The sequence below is a fragment of the Nanorana parkeri genome, unplaced genomic scaffold, assembly GCF_000935625.1.
Source record: "Nanorana parkeri isolate BGI_ZX_2015 unplaced genomic scaffold, ASM93562v1 scaffold109, whole genome shotgun sequence".
In the NCBI taxonomy this organism is placed as follows: domain Eukaryota; kingdom Metazoa; phylum Chordata; class Amphibia; order Anura; family Dicroglossidae; genus Nanorana; species Nanorana parkeri.
In genome coordinates this window covers 6,831-29,340 of record NW_017306377.1, presented here as the reverse complement: position 1 = coordinate 29,340, position 22,510 = coordinate 6,831, and the positions used below count along the sequence as shown (strand labels likewise).

Sequence of the window (22,510 nt, the reverse complement as noted above, 5' to 3'; positions counted from 1 at the left end):
CAAATCACCATGAAGTACCACCGGCTCAATACTGCTGCCTGCATTTTATGAATGGTCAACAAAATGCAGGTTGCGGTATTGAGTAATAGTGTTTAGTATAATAAAGAGCAAATAGCAATATTGGCTTTCAGTTCTAAACTGGCTTCTTCTTTTTCAACCCATCCCCAGCCCCCCTCCCAGTGCAGTTACACTGTAATCTGAAATTTGCATCGACATATCAGGCGTCCTGACCTAGTTTTATTTCTTGTAAATAAATGATATTCTGTACATTTAGAATTACTTCCAGCTTTTTTCTTTTTTTAACAATCTACTAAGTCGGATAGAAACACTTGCGGTAGAACACATTTTTACATATTTTACAGTATATATTACTTTCAACGTGCACAGGCTAATCTGCTCATTTTCAAAAAAGCTTGATCAGAAATAATAACCAGTCAGTCAAAAGCTGGCAATACACTCTATGAATTTCTCTGCTTCAGCCTGCTAAACAGCATTGACGAAGGAAACCCCACTGAATGGCTAGTGTATTCAGCAGCCTCTGCTCCAGCGGCTGCTGAATACCCAAATGCTGCCTGCATCTATTTGGATGCAGATACTTTACAGATGAGAATTTTTAGACCAGCTCCTTCGACAAAAATCGACTTTTGTTAAGTGTGGGATGGGGAGAAGCTTAGAACAGTGTATGGCCAGCTTTAGGTTCTTACATAATTGATTGCAAAATACACTGTCTGGCCAAAAACAGTCACACACTCTAATATGTTGTTGGAAGGCCTAGGCATAGTTTCCATAAGCTTATACAATGTCACAACATTTATTTCTGTCCAGAGTTGCATTAATTTTTCACCAAGATCTTGTAGTGATGATGGCAGAGTCAGACTGCTGTGTAAAGTTTTCTCCAGCACATCCCAAAGATTCTCAATGGGGTTAAGGTTTGGACTCTGTGGTGGCCAATCCATGTGTGACAATGATGTCTCATGCTCCGTGAACCACTTTTTTTTACACCTTGAGCCCGATGAATCCTGGCATTGTCATCTTGGAATATGCCCAATGTGCCATCAGGGAAGAAAGAATCCATTGATGGAAAAACCTGGTCATTCAGTATATTCAGGTTGGTAGCTGACCTCATTTTATGGGGACATTATGTTGCTGAGCACAGGGCTCAAAATTTCCACTCGCCCGCTCGCATTTGGCGAGTGGAAATAAAGAGAGGGCGAGTGGAAATTCAGTCAGGCACGCGGTCACGGATCGCGTACCTGACTATGAGAGCAGCCGCTCCTTGCTGTCCTGTCCTGGCTCCGTTACTTTCGATCGATCACCGGAGCTCTGACAGTCCTGAGCCCCGTTCGCAAGGATGGATTAGTAGGGTCTGCAGACCTTACTGCAGAGAACGGAGCTCAGAACTGCAGAGCTCCGGCCGAAAAGGAACGGATCCAGGACAGGACAGCAAGGAGCGGCTGTCATATACCTGACCAACTGAAGCAACCCCAGGTCGTAATACTTGGAAGGCTCTTTTCTATTTAATTAGATAAGCCCAGGTGGTTACTTTTTTTTGGCCAGGCGGTGTAAGTTCTCATTGTTTATTCACTTGCACTCAGTTTGAGAAAAGTATTCTTTGAACTTTCATTCACTCACAGGTTAGTACATTTTAGGATCAGTCATGCACTTCCTAGTATCTGCCAGGGTGGTTCATGACTCTATCATAGGTGTCTGGTTTTATATGGCTGTTCTGGCAACGGTTGAGTTGACTAGTATTTGGGTTGAAATACTTATTCTCTCTGACTATTTTGCATTATCTGCAGGGTCAGAGATTAAACAAGTGTGACGAACAGTAATTAAAGTCAAACTCCGGAAAGATAGTGGCAAGTTAATAGAGGCTGAAGGTTGGCCTGTATCAGTTACATACACAGATCTTTTTTCACTTGCATACAAAGAGTGACACAGCTGTACATATGTGCCTATTTGTCATTGTGTGAGGTCTGTGCTGTCTGTGAATTATAGAGCACAAGCGTAAAAAACATCCACTTCTATAGACATTCTCATAGTGTGTCCACGGCATTGTCTGCAAAGGCTTAACTATTGTTACATGCGCAGGAGATCGCTAATGAATCCGCTCTCTATATGGCACTATTGTGGTCCCAGCACCTTCAGTAATGCCCCTTTACTTCAATAGAACAGCACCAGCCAAATATTCTGAAATATAGGTCATTAATGTCCACCTCCAGCTCGGTTCTATTTCTTTTAGTTTTGTATAAATGGGGAAGGATGTTTATTAATACTGCCTGCGTTCCTTTCAAAGGAAACGTATAAAGGTTTTGTGTCAGTTATTTTAGTGGGGTTTTTAAAGTTATGTGTTTTTTTGCATTACATTACAAATAATTCCTAGAGCACTATTATCTAGCTAACGGACTAACAAATAATGTTTTTTTGTCTTCTTAGGGGCCGATGTTGTGGACTGGCTCTACACACACGTAGAAGGTTTCAAGGAGCGTCGGGAGGCCAGAAAATATGCCAGCAGCATGTTAAAGCACGGCTACCTCAGACACACAGTAAACAAGATCACCTTCTCTGAGCAGTGCTACTATGTGTTTGGAGACCTGTGTGGAAGTGAGTATCACATGTGCAGCCTGTGTTATCCTGTAGAAAAGACTTTTAGGAAATGGACCGTGGTCACTGACCCCAAATCCGTGACCTGACACTATGAGAACTGGAGCAGAGGGAAAATAGAACTATTGCAAATGGCAACCAGTCAGGTCATTGCCAGGACTCTAGAATATGATTGGTATGGCAACACTGCTACTTAGACTTCATATATTCGCTTTTTTGCATATAAATAATTTTTTCTGTGGTACGGAAATATTTCTGACATCACTGCAGGTAGTGGTGTGGTGCCACAGTGCTAGGGGTCACGGGGGTCAATTCACAAAAGCTTGTATTAGCAAGTATTGTGTGCTTAACTGTGTATTATTTTCATCATCTATGTAAAACTATCACATCAGCCAATCCACAATAGGCATTATTTCATATTATCAATGCAAATATCACATGCATACCCCTTGTGGTATGGTAAAATGTATCATGAAAATGTAGATGCAAAATTGATTGATAGAGATTATGACAGGTTATCACTCCTTTAAGTATCCCATAGTATCTGCCTGGTTATATCTGTGAGGACCTTTGAGGAGAGCAGAAAAGGAGCCGTGTGATCTGGGCATAAAATAATTAATGTTTAAAGAGCTAATGAATGCACACAGAGGAAATTGGAGGTCTAGCTCAAAAAAAATGGGGTCCACCTTACATGGCAAGCAAAAAAATAACTAAAGGTATACAATCCTAGTTAGACCTCCTGATCTCGTGGGCCCATAAGCAGCTGCACCCTCTATAACCCTTGTGGTTTTATCCTAGGAGGTAGCTCTGATGGTTGAGCAGCTTGATCCTTTGGGAGGATTCAGTTCTGCCTTTTGAAGTGCGGCAGTGAAATCTGTTAAATGATTTATGACTTGGGCTGATGACACCAAAAACATAATGACCACATTCTATTATCTAAGGCAGTGCAGAAATGAAGACTCCCCTCCTACTCACATTGTGAGCCTTCTTCAGCAAAGGCAGGAGATGTACCGGGACATGTATTTATTTCTTCACAGACGCCTATTGGGTCATTCACTTATTCTTAAAATCACTCAGCCTTTCACGCAAACTACATAAGGAACATGTTGTCTTGTTAGCTTATACTGAGCAGTTTGGACAATCCAGCCTTTGCTCTGCCTTCTGTACATATGCATATGGCACTGGTGGAATGGGCATATGCATATGGTACTGGTAGAATGGGGATATCTAGGTAAAGGTAATACATCTTGTATCCTGGATCCTTTTAAGGATTTTGTATGTAATTATAACACATAGAAAATGGGCCTATATGGGACCCTTTAAGGTACCTTGTATATACTGTATAATATTGGATAGTGTATCTTTTTAAAACATCTTTTATTATGATTCATGATACTTAAAAATGATAAAACAACTGATGCAGATTCCTGTAGTATAGTCAATATCATCTCCCCCAGAGGCACAGCGAAAAATCATACATGGATATTACACGTGTAAGAAAGTTTTTTAATCAGAGGATTTAAAGCTGTTTTGGTTTCTCAATGTGTGTCATGGACTTCTTCTGAAAAACTTGGAGGATCGTTCATAAAAGCAAACTTAAAACACCATCAACTGTGCCATCTCTGAGTGAGCACTCCCGTGTGTCCTAGACCAGGAGGCATATCCACAAGGCAAAGGTGGGGCATGAGACACCCCAGGCATTTCACCTGTATATTGATCACTCATCATCATCGGCAATGATTCCAATAGAAAGGTCATATAGTCTTTTGTGCTGAGGTGTGCGAATTAGATGTAGGTGAGGCTGCTAATCCAACAGCAAACCACAAGATATTGTACTTCCTTATATCTAGGGTTGCACAGATACCAAGTACTGTACTCTGTACCAGTACCAGTACAAGTACCGATACTTTTGAGCTCCAAGACTACACTAGAGAAAAATTCAAAAGTTAGGAGGCAGCTGTCATTTGTAAGGAGCACACGGAGCTCCTGGGATTTGTACATCTCTGTTTTAATGTATGATTTTGTTTTTATAAATATAAATAAAGGGATGCACAGATACCAGTTTTGCGAGTACGAGTACTGCTACTTGCCGAGTACTTACAAGTACGAGTACTGATATATTTTTGTTTAATGTCATGTGACAGTTTTTCTAAAACAATACAGACTAATGATTTCAGGACAGTGGTGGAGCGCCAGAGCCAAGTCCCAGCTGCAACCGCTGTAACCCTGGTAGTTCTCATGAAAATGCCAAGTATCTGCACTGGTACTTGAAAAGTATCTGTGCATCCCTACTTATATGCCTGATGGCTAGAGTGCAGCAGAAAGGCCCGTATAGAATCACTACACCCAAAGCCGGATTTCCCACAAGGGAAACCAAGGCCCGGTCTCAGGGCAGCAGGGGTATGGAATTCCTATCTCCCGATGCCTGGGACATGTAGTTCCGGGCGTCGGGCGGGTAGTTGTTTTTTACATTTAGCCCTGCTTTGGGGAAGCAGAGCTAAATTCCACAGCGGGGAAGCTGCCGCTTGTTTTGCATGCAGCCTGCAGGTCTGCCGTTCTCCATGGGGGGGCCCTATTGGCGGGTAGAGGGGCGCATTCAGGAACCTGGTCTTGGGGCAGCAGAGAGAGAGTAAATCCGGCCCTGACTACACCACTGTGCAAGATGCATAATAGTCAATTGCTTATAGCATACCTAAATGGACATATAATGCCAATATGGGGCAGACAGGTACAGTTGGAGGAGAGCTGCACACTCAGGTCTCTGACTTGCATTATGCAATAGAAAAGGAAAGATGTCTGCGCTCAAATCCACATTGTATGTGTTAAAAATATACACCATCTGATTTTATATATACAAGGTATGTTAAAGTCCCATACAGGCTGATTTTCTATGTGTTGTAACCTACAAGGGATGTTGGAACCCACCATAGGGGTAAATAACCTCCCAAAACATCAAACTTTTTGAACTACTGTATGTGATCGCACAAAGCAGTATCCATACAAGAGTTTTTGGTGGACTGAAAGTAAAACTCCAGATAAGCCACCTGATACACAGTTGATATACATATAATTTACCTGCCAAAGTGTTTTTATTACTGGGCTACCTCCGCACTGTAAGAATTTACTGCAACGTTTGGTCTAGGGAGGAAAGTATCAAAAATTTACTCACCTGATCCTCCGAGCTGACAGGTTTTGACAGCTCTTCCTCCAGCCTGTCTCCTTCACTCCAGAAATTGTATGTCCCTTGGCACCCTCACGTCCTATACACTGTGTATAGAATGTGATGACTCAGGGACCTCAGGGGGAGAGATATTCCAGAGACCGGTCTAAGAGCAAGCCGGCTCAGAGGATCGAGTGAGTACATCTTTTTATTTTCCACCCTAGACCAAAACGAGCAGTTAACCATTGCACTGCGGTAGGTAGCCCAATAATAAAAAACTGCCCAGAGTTCTTCTTTATGCACAGATTCTAAGTTGCATAGCCAGAAAAGTGAAACACATAGTTCCTGATTGTGCAGTTCTTCTTTCTGATCCAGGAACTCGTTATGTTACCCGTCCAGCCTCCTCATTAAAGAGAGGATCGGCTGATCAGCACTTTCACCTCTCTCTAGTGAGCAGGGAGCTGACCTGGTAAGCTGTAATGTAAACAGGGACGTAGCAGAGTGTATATTACACAAAGGGTCCACCAAATTTACCAACCTATTGACAGGCACAATAGGAAATGTATATGTATGTCAGACTTTGATTTAGCTGCTTGCCTGGAGTTGCACTTTAATGGCTAATTAAGGGTGAAATCCATTTCATATTGGCTGCATACAATATTTACCATATGTCCATTTTCCATCTCATCCTGTTGCATATAATTACCCATTTATGTAAGGTCACTGTATGCATTGTAAGGTCACTGTATGCATTGTAAGGTCACTGTATGCATTGTAAGGTCACTGTATACATTGTTCAGCCTTTGTTGTCAGCCATTTTAAGCCTACTGCGTATCCTGCATCAGGAGTCCATTAGACTTGCTTGTTAATCAAAGCTGTTCTGCTACCCGATTATCAGATGAATACCAATTCTCATGAGGAAATGAAGACCAGGAAATATGCAGTTACACTAATGGATATGTTACAGTCAACGGTTCACTTGTCATCATTCAATGCAGTGTGTCATTTGTAAACATTTTCCATATTTACAGGTAGTACAACCTTGTTCTTTAGCACTGTTAATGTCTCATGTTTAGTCCTGACTATTGCTTCTGCCAACCAAAATGGCAGCCAGGAACACTCTGAACGGTAACTGTAACATTATTCTCCATGATATAACTGACACAAGTCCTTTGTATTTGCTCATCAGATGTAGCGGCACTGAATCTTAACGATGGATCCAGTGGGACATCTGATCAGGACACACTTGCTCCTCTCCCTCATTCCGCCGCCCCCTGGCCCCTAAGCCAGGGCTATCCGTACCAGTACCCTCTAGCGCCACCTTGTTACCCTTCAACATACCAAGAGCCAGGATTCAGCTATGGCAGTGGCAGTGCGGGAAGCCAGCACAGTGAAGGTAAGTAGAACAGGTCTCTCCAGTACCCCCCTCTTCTCATTGCCTGCCTTTCATGCTTTCTTTTTTTTTTTATGTGTCCTATGTGCTTGCATGACTGCCACTCCACGAGCAGAGACTTCAGCTTAGCCATCATTTCTCAACCTGTGTGTGAATAGAACAAGCATTCTCTTCATGTCTACTCATGGAACTCCTGATGGTACAGTGCTGCCTCCAGGTGTAGCAGTGTACATTCCGCACTACAAACGGGGCTTTTAACACTAGATGGATTAAGGCCATCAAAAGCGCTATTGAAGATGTTGCAAAAAAAAAAAAAAATCGAAGCAGCATATGTAGCCAGTTCGGACAAAACACTGATCAGTTGTTCACATACAATATATGTATAGGGTTATATATGAGAAAGCAGTGTAAAGAACTACAAATGAATTGGTGTAAAGGACATTGACCAATAGCAGCCATATCTGACACGTCCTTAGTCAATAAAGGATGTTCAGCGATTGGTTGCTGGGGGTTACTGCCCTTTACACAAGGCTCTTTGCCTTCTTAAATTAGCATGTTATTGTAGATCTTCTTTAGTAGTACAGCTCTAAGATTATGGAAATGTGTAGGCAGCTACGGATTTGCAGTCATGTGCTTTCTTCTATAATTCAGTACAGTAACCTGCTCCTTTATCCCTTGCTGTATGCCTCACTGTTAGTAACTGTGTTATTCCCTTGTTTTGTGCTGAACAAGCATTAGACTGAAGGATGCATGGAAGGAATGGAGGAATCTAGGTCATTCGGTAAGCTTAAATCTCTGGCCCAAAGACCAGAGCCCAAGCATGTCCATTTGGATCCTTGTGGCCCTTCCTTCACCCACCTAGACCATTCCCAGCCTCCCTTCAGCAGTCCACTGGGTAGCAGGAGAACCATGTGAGGGCTCATTGCTCAATGCACGCCCATAATCGAGTCTGCCGTGCTGCTTCTCATGTTGTGTGGCGGGTGGGGCAGTGTCAGTAGGTATGGAACGTTTTACTGTAGGAAGAACATGGTCACGTCATTAAAGATCTCCTCTTTCTCCGAGTGGTGGTACACGCTCCTTCCAGTAGACAACAGTATGTAGAGGAATATGGTCATCTGCTAGGACACAATATAGTGAGCTATGTCTCCGCCTAGTGGCCATTTGTAATTCTATTGTGTTTTGTTTTTTTGGTCATTATTTATTGATTTATAGCAGGGGTAGGCAACCTTGGCACCCCAGCTGTGCTAAAACTACAAATACCATCATCCCACTGCCTCTAGGCGTCATGCCTGTGGCTGTCAGATCCTTGTAATGCCTAATGGGATTTGTAGTTGCATAACACCTGGAGTGCCGAGGTTGCCTACCCCTGATCTATAGGGTTTCAGGTATTAAAAATCCATCTAAAAATTAAAAATACGTTTGCCCCACTTCTGTAGTGATGGTTTTTTTTTAACTCAGCAACTTTTCTCATCAAATGGAGAAAATAGCATGGTTTCTAAAAAGTAGTAGACAGTCAGCAAGTGTTGCAACCAATCATGTTCCCTGTATTATTTTTCTAGTGCAAGTTATGAAAATGAAAGGAAAGAAACAAGCATTGGTAGCTTCTGGATACAAAGAACCTATTGTGGATCACAGAAGGGTTAGCACATGAAAAACTCAACATGCGGAAGCCTATACTGAGAAAAACATTGCTACCCCTGCTGGTCTCCCCTGGTGGCTGGATGTCATTCTGATCCAGTGGATTCAGTCACTAACCTGGAACATTTATGCAGCTCAAACTTCACTTGCTACCTGCTTATTCCAAGTGAGCGACCCCTAAAAGTAGGGTTGCACAGATACCAAGTACAGTACACGGTGCGAGTACATGTACTGATACTTTTGAGCTCCAAGACTAGAGAAAAATTCAAAAATTAGGAGGCAGCTGTCATTTGTAAGGAGCATACGGAGCTCCTGGGATTTGTACATCTCTGTTTTAATGAATGATTTTGTTTTTATACATATAAATAAAGGGATGCACAGATACCAGTTTTGCGAGTACGAGTACTGGTACTCGCCGAGTACTTACAAGTACGAGTACTGATACATTTTTGTTTATTGTCATGTGACAGTTTTTCTAATACAATACAGACTAATGATTTCAGGACAGTGGTGGAGCACCAGAGCCAGGTCCCAGCTGCAACCCTGATAGTTCTCATGAAAATGCCAAGTATCGGAACTGGTACTCGAAAAGTATCTGTGCATCCCTACCTAAAAGTATTGAAGTTGGAGACAGCCAGGTGACTAGTATTTCTATGGTCCAGCAGGGGTAGAGTGCATAATTCTCTCAGTACAGGTTTCCTTTAAAGCAAAGTACAGGTAAGGAGAATGGGAGATGGAAGCTTCCATTCCCCTCCTCTCAGACCATAGTTGGAAGGCAGTAAAGCAGAAATGATTCCGCTTTACTGTAAATTAGCAGAAAAAAACAGAAAACAAGCCAGGAGTTTGAGAAGGTCAGCTTCTGTTTGAGGCTTCTGATTTGTATCAGGTCTTTTTAATAACGGTCTAGCACAAGGGTAGGCAACCTTGGCTCTCCAGCTGTTGAGGAACTGCAAGTCCCATGAGGCATTGCAAGGCTCTGACAGTCACAGGCATGACGTACGACGGGATTTGTTGTTTCAGCACAGCTGAAATGCCAGGGTTGCCTACCCCTGGGCTGTTGTCTTATAAAAGGGTATAAAGTCCAAACTACAAGGACACTTTGTGGTCGCACAACCAGCTACTGAAAACTGCACCCGTTCACTTTTCTGGAAGGATTCCAGTTGACTGTGATTGTGAAAAGCTTTGCAACCAACTGCAATCCTTGCAGGTCTGAATGACTGATCGCAGTGGTCTGCAGTTTATTAGACAAGCATGGCTGATTGCCCATACATTGCCCATGTCCTATGCACTGCAACACAGGTAATGAGCACAGTGCTTGGAACTTCTATATCATATTCAGAAGCATCCCAGCATTTACTATGCATTAACCATGTCAGTGTGATAGCGAAGGCTTCACCTCCGGCCATAGCTAGCAGTGATTAACAGTGCAGTTTAGGGGATATTTACTCATATATATGACAGTACATATGGCCCTGGGGAAATTGCATGACCACGCATGTCCTGCTTTGCCTTAGCTTCATGTGTCTTTCGTGCATGTATCTCTTGCAGTCAGTGTTCTCTTATATAATATATGTGACACCACATTTATTATATAGATGTGGCTGTTTCTGGACTGAGAAAATTGTGGTGTGTTTGACTTTGGAACATAAATACCATAGGTTTGGTCCTTGGCCTTCTGAAGTTTTGATCTAGCCCTGAGGTCATGTGCTACTGATTTCTGCCTCTGTTGGCCCTCTTTCGGCTAACAGACTTTGATCAGCTGATCGAAGGAGCCGGTCGGAAAATCTTCATACAAACAGAGGCGGCAGCTCATTTGTTTATTGTATTGTGAGGGCAGCCAATACTCAAAGACAGTGGAAGATTCCTAGACCAATACTCTTAAGCGTTGATGGGAATATGTTCTAAATTTTTCCTTCAGCCCGCAGGTTGAACAAAAAAAATGGAACAGTGTATGGCTAGTTAAGGTGTTATAGGGACTGTCATTTGACTGTTTAAGCAAAAAAAAAAAGACTTTTGATTGGTAGATTAGAAAACAAATGAGCGGTGGAGACACATCATATTTTCTGAGTTTTATTAAATAGATTTTATTTTTAGATTAATGGCCATTAAGCTTCTACCATTTCTATGTAAGCTTGGGTACAATGGCATGTGAATTGGTTACACCCCAGTCAGTGATTCTGTCCAGGCAAGCAAATATTGAGTAAAGTAAATGCTTAAAGTGACACTAAACTCAGGAGTTAAATCTTAAAAATACATTCTATTACCTTAACTATTAACAAAAATGTATCTTATTTGTGTATCACGCGGATGTAGATCCTCAAATCATCTCTGAATTGGTGCTGACACTGTCCTTCCTTCTGGAGGGGGGCTACTTGTGTTCCTCATGGTCCCTGTGTGTGTTGTAAAGTAGTCACCACTCCAAGCTCGCTCCTGTGATTAGTTTACTAATTTGTATTGAGATTGTAGTCCATCACAGGAGTGAACTTGGAGAGGTGCCTACTTCACAACACACACAGGGACCATGAGGAACACAAGTAGCCCCCCTCCAGAAGGAAGGACAGTGTCAGCACCAATTCAGAGATGATTTGAAGATCTACAGCCGAGTCATACACAAATACGATACATGTCTGTTAATAGTTAAGGTGCTTGAATGCATTTTTAAGATTTAGCTCCTGGGTTTAGTGTCACTTTGAGGTGGAGCAACCACCACAATGTGACTGTTGGTAGTTCTATGTAGTCTGGCAAGTGCAGCATGCTTGCAGTTGCATTCAGCTTGCAATTGAAATGCATTTGGAACATTTTGGTCAAGAGCTGCATCAAGCTGCCTTTGTATTCTCCTTGACTTTGATGTGGATTCATACTCAAAGGTCACAGCAGAAGAACCAAAGTTATTCTCCTAGTAAGTCATCTCCCCCTTCCAAAGCTCCTACTCAGTGTTTACATTAGAAAGTAGAAGGCTGGAACACTGCGGAGTCATTGCTGGGATGGGGAGCATAGTGAGCTGATGGTGTTGAAGCTTACCCAAGTAGAGCTCCGGCTGGCATTTGGCTTAAAGGAAGGTCACCATAGAGCAGCCGAGCAAGGGTTCCAAGATTGCTGGAGGTGAAAATGCAGAGTGGATTGGTCGGTATACATGGATGAGGGTGGGTTTGTAGTAGACACTATCATTTTGCCCTGAAAGATTCACCGTAGAAGCATTAAGGTTCAAAACTTCCCTGCCAGCCAAGACTCAATAGCCTTCTACGCTCTAATGTAAACACAGAGCAGGAACTCTCGGAGGGGAAACAGGATGTGATTAGCTGCGGAGAGAATGACTTCAGTGCTTCTGCTGTGAGGATGAATTACTTCGGGGTGCCTGCAGCTACATGGGTCAGCGAGGCTGGATCTGATTTACTTTTTTACGGATATGTCCATAACATAAGCCATAGGGTGCCAGGCATTTAGAGCACATTGGGACACAGACACCAGTTAAAACCTGACACAGGTTCTGACAATTTCCCAGTATATCAAGAAAACCAGGAAACATTTTGCTTTAAGTTCTGTACTAATAATGAGTCTTTTCCTGTCACAGGCAGCAAAAGCAGTGGATCCAGTCGCAGCAACCGAGAGGGAAAGAGATCATCCGGTCGAGAGAAAGACCACAAGTCCACTGGCAGTGGTAGCGGGTCTGACCGTGCCGCCAGTAGCGGAGGAAAAAGGAGCGAAAGGCCACTGAGCCAGCACAGCCACCGAAGCCACAGCTCAGCGGCATGCAGCGAGCGAAGTCACCATAGCAGCCACCACTCTCATGGTCCCCCTGGTCTACCTCCGCTGTACAGCCTGCCAAAGATGGGGAGCAAGGTATTCAACAACAGTGGTCCACCGGGTGGTCCCCCAGTCCGTGAGCTCAGCAACATCCCTCCAGAACTGACCGGAAGCCGGCAGTCCTTTCAGAAGGCCATGGGAAACCCCTGTGAATTTTTTGTGGACATTATGTGACAGCCAAAGTGCCTTCTGCTCCAGCCACTAGAAAAGCTAAAGAATTGTAGAACTCCTGCAATGCATGGCCACTGCCATAATCAGATATCAAGCCATAGAAGAGAAAAACAAACCGATGGCTCTTTCTGTAACACTGTAAGCTTTGGTCAACATCAAAGAACAGCTGAAATGATGATTCCAGAAGCTGTAAGGATTTTGGAGAGATCACCCTATTAGATTTGATGCTAAAGGCACAGTGCTAGCGATGTCACATCTCCGACGGGTGATGTCAGACAAGCCTGGAAGGGATAGAAGTAACGCGGCATTGATGGTATTCAGAGCGGAACGTATGTAGAGCGGCAGGATAACCATGTTTCCTATTCACCTCTAAATATCAGAATTCCACAATCCCTATATCCACAGTGACTTGTCTGACATTTCCAGCAAGCTGGCCACACAAATATTATTCTCATACCTTCCCATACAATCATCAACACACAAACAAAGCACATGTAACAATTGCACTATTCAAGTGAACCTGTCATAACCCTGGGCAGTTCAAACTAAGCATATGATAAAAAATATATAAGCAGAGGAAATTTTGACCTGTCCTGTAAAAGTCCCACCGTTGCCCCCAGAGCCCCCTTATTTGTCAATGGGACCTCCCAAAAATGTAAGCGGTCAATAGGGAGGCAGTGGAAGGCGGGGATAGCTTCACTTTCAAAGGTTAAAAAAAATATACTAGTCAAGGTTGCCAGATAAATTCAGCTGCCTATATGTGCGGATCTACTCATCATTTTTACATGCGGATTTCACTGAAGGTGACCTCTGTTTGTGTCTTAATTGCTCCTGTTATTGACAGGCTTACTTTAAGAAAAATGTCACTTTCAGTAGGACATGCATATATTTCATTTGCTGCCCATAGCAACTAATCAACTGTGTATCAGGGACTTTACTCCTCAGCGTTCATAGAGATAATGATAAATATATATATATGATGTATATATATATATAATTTATTTTATATTCTGACGACGGCCGCTGTAAAAAAACAAAAAACAAAACAGAAAGGGCACCTCCCTGAAATGAGACGGGAACCTCCCTGAAATAAGGTTTTGCAGGTTGGGATGTCTGCATAATGTGTGTTTGGCCAGTATTCATTCATTGAAGTGAGAACAATTCTATCAATCTAGCAGTTTAAATGAACACCAATTATTGTTAAGACAATCTTTATGATGTCAGTACAAATCACACAGCCAGTCCAGCCAAAACTGATATGTCAGGTGATGGTAGATTCCAACATTCTGAAGTACTGAGGGGATGTTCATAACTTCCTGAGACTCTCAGAACAAACATGCACCAAGTTGGGTCGGAGTGAGGAATCTGTGTATTGTTCCAGGCCAGTGACTCAGAAGGTACTGAACTGAAGTGTATGACAGTATATTCAGAAGTCACCAATAGCAACGTTTCATTTCATTCTTCAGCATCTGCCAAAGAATGATCAGTTTTGGGTGGACTGACCGTTTATCCCAGACTACCAGATAGGTGGGAAACAAAGCACTTAAATCATCCCCCCGCCCCCCATAGTTTACTTCCACTCCTTCCCTCACAGACCTGGCTAAGATTCTATTCCTGCTAACTACTAAGAATGTACAGATCATCTATGTATAGATAACGAGATGTAATTTAATGTTCTGTTTTTTAAATATATGTGAATATCTGTGTAAATAACGGTTACAACAGAGTTGGCTGAACTTCTTCTTTATAATTCAACCAGAGCGGGTTAGCTTGGTGCGGTCTGAGCTGTCAGTAAAGTCAATTGCGGTAATGGGCACGTTGGCATAATGTATCTTTGTGGTACCATTCATTTTCAAAGGCACCGCAACGCACTAAGATGCACATGTGTAGCAGTGCCCCACAAGCAATGGCAGTGAATAGTAAAGCACGAGTCATTGTTGTGCTGCACTGCATAGGAAAAAATGCTGGACGTCCTATTTTTCTTTTGTTCATTTTGGTGTGTTGGCAGCTCAACTTAAAAGAGAACTATGGGGTAACCTTTTTATCCCATAGTTCTCTTTAGTGTCACGGGAGGACATATAGTAACCACCTCCCGTGACCTAAAGCTCAGTCTATAGCGTGCTATAGCTCGCTATATACTGAGATGACGCAGCCGGAATGGATCCTGACAATACTGTCGAGATCCACCCAGCTGGCTGATTGACAGCGGGCTCTGCCTATCTAGAGCCAGCTGTGCCCACCCCCTCCCATCTGTTCCTCCCCCAGAGAGGGGAAGGGTGTAATCCCTGCAGGGAGCGGTTACTGACAATACTGCTCTCTGCAGGGAGATGATCGGAAAGTGAGCGAGCGACGGTATGTGTTTGCTCACTTCCCGATCTATTGAGCCGATGTGTGACAGTTTCAATGTCATACGTCGGCTCTAACTATGAGGTTGAGTGAAAATCACTCGCCTCATAGTTCTCCTTTAAGGCTCATGCATTTAATGGACCCTGTAACACAGGGATGGCCAAACTCCGGCACTCCAGCTGTGCTGAAACAACAAATCCCATTAAGCATCTCTCTCCGCGAGTCATGTCTGTGAGAATCTTGCAAAGCCTCATGGGATTCGTAGTTCCACCACAGCTGGAGGGCCGCAGTTTGGCCATCCCTGCTGTAACAGATGGGTTTCAATGGATCATAAAGTGTAACTCCAAGTAAAGTGTTTTAGTAGTTTTGGATAGAGTGGGGAGGGTTTAGGTTTTTACTGTTGTCTGTGCCCCATCAGGGGATTTACCTCGTCTTCCTGTCCCCAGAGACACAAAAGTGGATGGTATAGGAAGTGAATATCTCCCAAAAGTAAAGGATAAATCCCACACTGAAACAACTGTCCACTTTGGAATATACTCCTTCATCCCAGTGCAAGTGACAACCATAACATTTTGGATTCCCCTTAACTTTTTAAGCCAGTGACAACAGTTCCCAGGACAAATAGTGAAGGTAATTCTCCCCATTAGGGACAGCTGGAGGACCAGAGTTTGGCTACCCCTGCTTTACATCAGATTACGCCCGGTCTGGCACATTCAGGTCCGGGAAAACAAAACACTGTTCCGTTTGTTTTCCTGGACCTGGCAAGAGCCGGGGGTAAACGGGTGCTCACCCATTTAGATCCGACTGCCCATAGACTAGCATTAGGCATCCCATTTAAAAAAAACTGACAGGTGGATCTGGGCCTGGGCTCTAGAGTGACATTCAACATGTCTGTACAATTATTGTGTGCTCTGCCAGGGTTCCCTGACTGCAGGCCCACCACAGCCTGGCGCAGAGCAAGATAAAAGACACATTATGCCATTTGAATGCATTATATAGTCCTGTAGACTCCTGAACATGAGTGGTCTGTGCACTCCTAAGTGCAAATAGGGTTCATTGATCTTCCTGGAGACATCAAACACAAGTTAGAAACATTGATTTCCTTGTGAATGCCCCAGAGACTCCGAATATAGTAAAGTGCTATGTACACAGTGTTTTGAAGTGTCCTTGTAGACTGACCTCATCTCTGTCCCTTTGTATTTAAAATGCATCACTTTGCAGCTTTAGAATATAGTCTCCAAGACTTTGATCCTCAATGTATGACCTTGTCTCAGATAGAACTGCAGCCACACCAAAGGAAAAAAAAAACTCCAGAGATTTTATTAAGGTGACTCTGTTGCCATTTTTAAAGAGTAGAGAGCAGTGCTTCCCACAATGCAAGCAATGAATGTTTACCTATCACGCTGCCTGCTCTATAAAACTTATCTCGGCTGAAGAAAGAAGCTTGCAGAAATATCATCAGAGTCCAGAAGATTTCCAGTGTGTCGAATGTTGCGTACACCGCTGTGCTCTGTGGCTCCTTCCTCCAGTCCCTGTTTCCTATAGTGAAGTAGGGGCCAGCGGAGGAAACCACAGAGCTCCGCCTCTGACACTCCCGGTGGCGTTGAATATAGAAGACATCTGAGTCCGCTTCTTTCTCGAGGAGCTTGAGGGCGCAGGCAGCGGGATAGGTAAATATTAATTGCTCGCTCAGCAGAAGTCACCACTTTTTACATACTTAAAACATTAGTAGGGATGCACCGATACTAGTATCGGTGCCGTGTACTCACATTCACTCCAATGCCTGGCTCGATACTTGGTATGACGAGAGACCGGCCAATCAGGAAGTCGGGCAGCACGTCATTACACGACACCCGGCTTCCTGATTGGCCAGAAAGCCGGCTCCATGCTTCCTCCTCACCAGGTGATGAGGGAACATGGAGACGAGTGGCAAGTCTTTACACACCGCCCAGCTTCCCTGCTAATCGGGAAGCCGGGTGGCGAGTCGTTACATGCCGTCTGGCTTCCTTATCGGGACTTCCGGTATCGCTATTCAGTATCGGCGGGTACTGGAAGTATAATAATTGGTACTCTTACTCGACAAATCGGTATCGGTGCATCCCTACTTATTAGGAAACCTGTCATACTGTAGAAGAGAGAAATACAGATGTTCTCATTGGTGACCACCTTCTGAAGATGCCAACTGTCTGCTTATTTCTAACAAATATTTCAAACCAATTATTCAAAAATATAAAACAATTTATAAACTTTAAAAAAATACAACTGACCAAAAACCATTAAATGTCCCCTTTTAATTGTACCCGGTAAAACAATCAATTTCAGCTTTTGAACAGATTAAAAACATGTTTAGTGTTCAGAATACATCAGTAGAAACTAAATTGGACGCAACGGACTGAACGTTTCAATTTACCACAAAAACACATTTTTGAAAGGCAACTTATTTTTTTCCTTAATAGCCTATCTATTTATTCCACACAGAGGTGTCTGCCTTGCCAAATTATAAACAGGCTCATCCTCATCCTGCAGTTCACATCAATTTTGGTCCTTTTGTTGGTTTAAAAAGAAAACAGCTTTGTCCAATCTGCCATGGTCTCTCATGACGTCCTTCTGGGTTGAATGACGCTGGGTGTCATTGAGCACAGAAAACTGAGGACATCTGGTGGCACAGTACTGCATCAGACTGCAGGCAAGTATTGCAGAGAGCTGTTTATTTAATCCTTTAAACCAAGAACTAGAACCAATATGAATGTGAAGAGCTATTTCTAACCTGAAGCCAAAATGAAACAAGATGAACAATTCAGATAAACCCCTTTACACAGCTGGACCCCCTATTGTAATACTGGTCCAAAACATGCATAGTTAGATGTTGTTTTGTTATGTAAATCATGATCAGTGTTTGTAGAAATTGTATAGACAATTGCTGAACATTGATTGTCAGGAGGACCATTTGGCCTGCGTACATAAACTTTATGTAACAAAGCAGCACCCCAGCAATGTGTCCATCCATACGCTCCTGTAAAAACAAAAAATAGAGTTGATACTTAGCTCTCTACCTATTCGTGCCACAGATTCAGCATCATAGACTTCAGATACAACCAAAGTGAGGCGGGGGGGGGTTAGTTATTCACAAAAGGGTGAAGAGCTTGGAGGAGGCAGGAGAAGTGAACAATGTAGACCAGGGGTGCCCACAATCTTTGTGTTAAGATCTACTTTTCAAATGACAAGCTACATGAGATCTACCAACAAAAAATACTCCCTTGCTCTTTCTCTCCTAACCGCCTCTCCTCGCTCATCCTCCTGGCTGTCTCTACTCGATCTCTCCCCTGGCTGTCTCTCCTTGCTCTCTCTCCCCTGTTTGTCTTTTCTCTCTCTCCTGGCTGTCTCTCCTTGCTCGCTCTCCTGGCTGTCTCTACTCGATCTCTCCCCTGGCTGTCTCTCCTTGCTCGCTCTCCTGGCTGTCTCTACTCGATCTCTCTCCTTGCTCTCCCTCCCGTTTGTCTTTTCTCTCTCTCCTGGCTCACCTTGCTGTATTTTGCAAACAGTGTAGTGCAACAGGCTGTGTAAAATAATATTCCTTGATGTAATACATAGCACTTCAACCACCAGTATCCAGCAGAAAGGTGTCAGGGAGCTTGGCTCAGCAGACTCAGGCTAATAGGTAAACATGCGTGCACAGCTAAATAAATATACCAAAATGTAATAAAGGGGCCCCCCTTTATTCAGAGATACGCCACCTCTGACATGTTTCCGGTGTTCTGTCACATTTGCAGAGTGCGTTACTTAGGTCAGCAAACGTAACACAGTCGGCAATATTACAGAACACCAGGAAGCTAGACCTCATACTTCTCCTTTTGTGCTCATCCCTCCATCCTAATGTCGCTGCTCTCATGCGGTCAGCCTCTGCCTTCATGTGTCAGATGCAGCAGGAGGGGATAAACAGACCGTAGGAGGGTTCTCGGGATTTGTGAGCTACTGGTAGATCACGATCTACCTAATGGGCACCCCTGACCTAGGACAACATAGCTGAACTGGAAAGTGAGCTGAATTGGAGACTTTGTTGTCCTTATTATGTTGTCCTAGATTGTTCACTTCTCCAAACTCTTCACCCTTTTGTGAATAACCCTGTTAGTGTTACTGGTCAACTCTCTGGCCTTTTAAAGAAATTCAGCATTTGCATGGCTGGGCAACCTCTCCCCTCCCCAATGTAAGAGTGCTCAGCCCAAAGGTCATGTGGGCACCAAGCTCCAAAAATGCAGATTGGGGGTATAAAGAAGTGAGCACTTTTCATAAGAGATAAAATAACAAAAAGTGATGTACCCGAGACTAATCTCAACAAGAACTTTTTTGGAGAAAAGGTAAAAGATTGACTTTAGGTTGTAACAAATAATAAAGACTTTGGAAATAATGCCTAGTGGAGGTGGGTCTGCACATGATGACAGTAATACCCACAATGTGACGCTATATATCAAAGTGCGTTTTTAGCCTTCACCATTTAGAACACCTTTCATATATGGGTAGTACTGAGGACACATAGGTGGGACCTCAGCACCACTCATGGTAAATCAAGCAGGTTATGCTGGGAGTAGAGTTCTTGAGTAAAGTCATAGACATTAGAGACATATGGCATAGCTTCTCCAAGCATGTCCACCACATCTTCTGCACTACCAACATTCATAACCTCGAAGAACGTGTTCCGAGCCGGAAGGACCAAGAAGGCAACATTTGCCGCTTTGCGTATGATCCAAGGGTGATGGTTGGCCAAAGAGTCATTATAGGCATCTGCGCACAGGGTGGAGGTCTTGCTGTCCTCTGTGCTCGTCCTCAGCTTCTCCAAAAAGAGCTGGAGCCAGCGCAGGGCCCGATGCAACCGCAGGATGGTCCGGCAGCCTGATTCTGGGTGACCGCCATGTTTATTTAGATCCACCAGGTTAGAGCTGAGCTCGTATTCCACCATGGACTGGAGGGTGTGGTAACGCTTTCCTTGTTCCCCGCTCAAGTGCTTTTCCATTGTCTGGATTTTGGTTACAGCATCTTTTGACACAAATGTAAACATACTTCCCAGGCTGTTCATAAACCTGGTTTGAAGAAAAAGAAGATCCATATATAAAAGATCAAAGCCAACCAATACCCAGCGCTATGTACGATTTCCAGATTTAATGAAAGAAGAATGTTTTCACGGTCACCCCACCAACAATGGTTCTCAGGTATGAGCTCATGTTTCATCAAATTCCAATATTTGCCCAGCTGTTGTAGCCATGATGAGTGGGTCTCGATCTGGCAGTTGTATTTTTTTTAGGGACATTTGGCATGGCTTCTCTAAGCCTTTCCAACACATCTTTAGCCCCATCATTCGCTACGTCTAAGAATGTCTACCTATCTGGAAGGCAACAGCTACAGATTAAAGGAAACCTGTACCAAGAGAATGTGTAGGCTACCACCAATGACCTCTCCTGAAACTGCTAGTTGCCTGGGTGTCAGGCTGATCCAAAGGTTTCAATATTGACCTGCAGTTGTGTTATGGCTTCATTCTGACTTTCTAATCAGCATACTTGTTCCAGATCAGTTACTTAGGAGCCAGGTATCTATTATACTTCTAAGCAGATCAGTAATGGCAGCCCTCATAATTTTCTCATTATAGGTAGGTTTACTTTAAACACTGACACCTCGTTCACACCTGAACGTTTTGTAGCCCGTTCTACGCTACAAAACGCTCAAACATCTAAATCCCATTGTATTCAATGGGTCTGGTTCACACCTTGGCGTATTTCAGCCCGTCCCTAACGCGCTACAAAACGGCCCACGCCTGAAAAGGTACAGGTACTACTTTGGGCCGTTTTTGTTACGCGTTTCCATTGGGATACAGCCAAGTAGCCCTCGGAAACGCGCGTTTGTCGTGCGATTTTTTTACCGCGAATCGCGGTAAAAAAACCGTGCGACAGACGCGCATATGCAATACGCCTAGGTGTGAACCAGGGCGGAGAATGAGAATTTCTCAAGAATTAAAGGATCAGATCCTGAGACCTGAACATGTGCTACACTTGGCTCCTGTTGGTCCTCAAATAAGTGTAGTAGGAGGGCAACCGGAGTGAAGCAACAGTTATCAAAAATGTTGGTGTCAAGGCCCTGCCCTTTTCCCCTGATCTGTTGTGATGGGTTGAGGAAGTCCTCCCGACGTTGGGGCAGATGTAGCATAGCCATAAGGTAAAAGCACCACTTCATACACATTTCAAAGTGTAACGACATTAGCCGTTTCCAAATGGTGCCAGAATGTTAGCATGGTGAAACACAATTAAGACCAGGCAGCCAATAGGATCAATATGAATCTCACAAGATGACCAGGTGCTCACCTCACCAATCCCTTCCATCCATTCAGATAATGTTCTATCAGGACATCTTGATCATCATCCACTAAGCAGGACTTGAAGCTGACCAGGACCTCCCGCAGTGAGAACTTTTCCTCTGTGCTGGACATGTTAGACTGGCCAAACTATAAACCCAGCAAACGTTCTTCAGTTGACCTGTGAAAAGGAAGAACAGTGTTAATTATGTAGATTTAACATATTAAGTTAAATCTAAACGCCGGGACTGTTTTTTGTTCTTCATATGGTTCCCTAGGGTGCTGGAAAAAAACCCACCTATGCCTGCAATACTCACCTGTAGTCTGGAGATGCCCCTTGCAGTAACCCATCTCCATCACAAGATGTCCTCACACCTAGTGTCCCTCAACCAAAAAAGACTGAGGACAATACTATGAATTTAAAGCATCATGGGCCTTCCCCTGAGGGGATGTCCCCATAGCACTCCTAACAATATATTACTCCAGAGAGCAACACTGATGTCAACATCAGCACCACTCTGCATCTGGAGGACTGCCCACTGCTGTGAGGAGACTAAGGGTCACCTTACATGTTAAAACCTGGCCATACAATCTTTATAGAGTCAACTGTAGATGTACGAATCTATGTAATAGGAGGACCAACCTAAACTATCCATTCAAGTTGTATCCAATCAGGCAGGCCCTTGCACTTCATAGATGGTACATATAAAGAAGATTGTACAGATAGCACCATGTGTGGTGAGCTTAAAGTGGAAGAAGACCCAGCAGATCAAGTGATCGGCATGAAGACTTCGGAAAAAGGAATGAAAGAAAAACAGATCATCATGCAGTGGAAGATGCTCCAAGGTGGGTGGATGAGCCCCAAGTGCCAGTGGCAAGTCAGACTACTGGAAATAGACCTCTGCTCTCACACGGAGGTCAGGGGTCGTTATTTTCAGGGTCTTCAGAGATAAAAACATGATCCCTTACATGAGTAATATTAAAAACTGAAGCCACAATGGGCCTCCAAAGGGATGTAAAATGATTGCATCTGTCATTATACAAAATGGAAAATCAT

At 43.5% G+C, this 22,510-nt stretch overlaps 2 protein-coding genes across 5 annotated transcripts in view; one reads left to right on the top strand and one right to left on the bottom strand.

Moving 5' to 3' along the window:
- DVL1 (dishevelled segment polarity protein 1) overlaps positions 1-12,878 on the top strand; it is a 125,544-nt gene extending 112,666 nt beyond the window's left edge. For 3 of the 4 annotated variants that reach the window (XM_018553101.1, XM_018553103.1, XM_018553102.1), the window contains 3 exons: positions 2,437-2,604; positions 6,954-7,160; positions 12,367-12,878. In XM_018553101.1, the coding sequence (XP_018408603.1) occupies positions 2,437-2,604; positions 6,954-7,160; positions 12,367-12,773 (782 nt within the window). In that variant the 3' untranslated portion in view covers positions 12,774-12,878. Of the gene's footprint in view, positions 1-2,436; positions 2,605-6,953; positions 7,161-7,889; positions 7,939-12,366 lie in introns of all 4 variants that reach the window. The other variant, XM_018553104.1, reaches the window with a different exon arrangement.
- Positions 12,879-19,619: 6,741 nt separating this feature from the next.
- Positions 19,620-21,651, bottom strand: CPTP (ceramide-1-phosphate transfer protein). The gene is made up of 2 exons (XM_018553105.1): positions 21,464-21,651; positions 19,620-20,191 (listed from the first exon to the last, which is right to left on the bottom strand). Exons 1-2 carry the CDS (start codon positions 21,586-21,588, stop codon positions 19,669-19,671), a joined length of 648 nt encoding a protein of 215 aa, XP_018408607.1. The 5' UTR covers positions 21,589-21,651; the 3' UTR covers positions 19,620-19,668.
- Between the last annotated feature and the right edge of the window lie 859 nt (positions 21,652-22,510).

Excerpts from the sequence above, each read along its gene's own strand:
- CPTP (XM_018553105.1), bottom strand. The coding sequence starts at position 21,588 with ATGTCCAGCACAGAGGAAAAGTTCTCACTGCGGGAGGTCCTGGTCAGC. Across the intron at positions 20,192-21,463 it reads GGATGGAAGGGATTGGTGAG|GTTTATGAACAGCCTGGGAA; the intron begins GTGAGCACCTGG and ends TCTTCAAACCAG.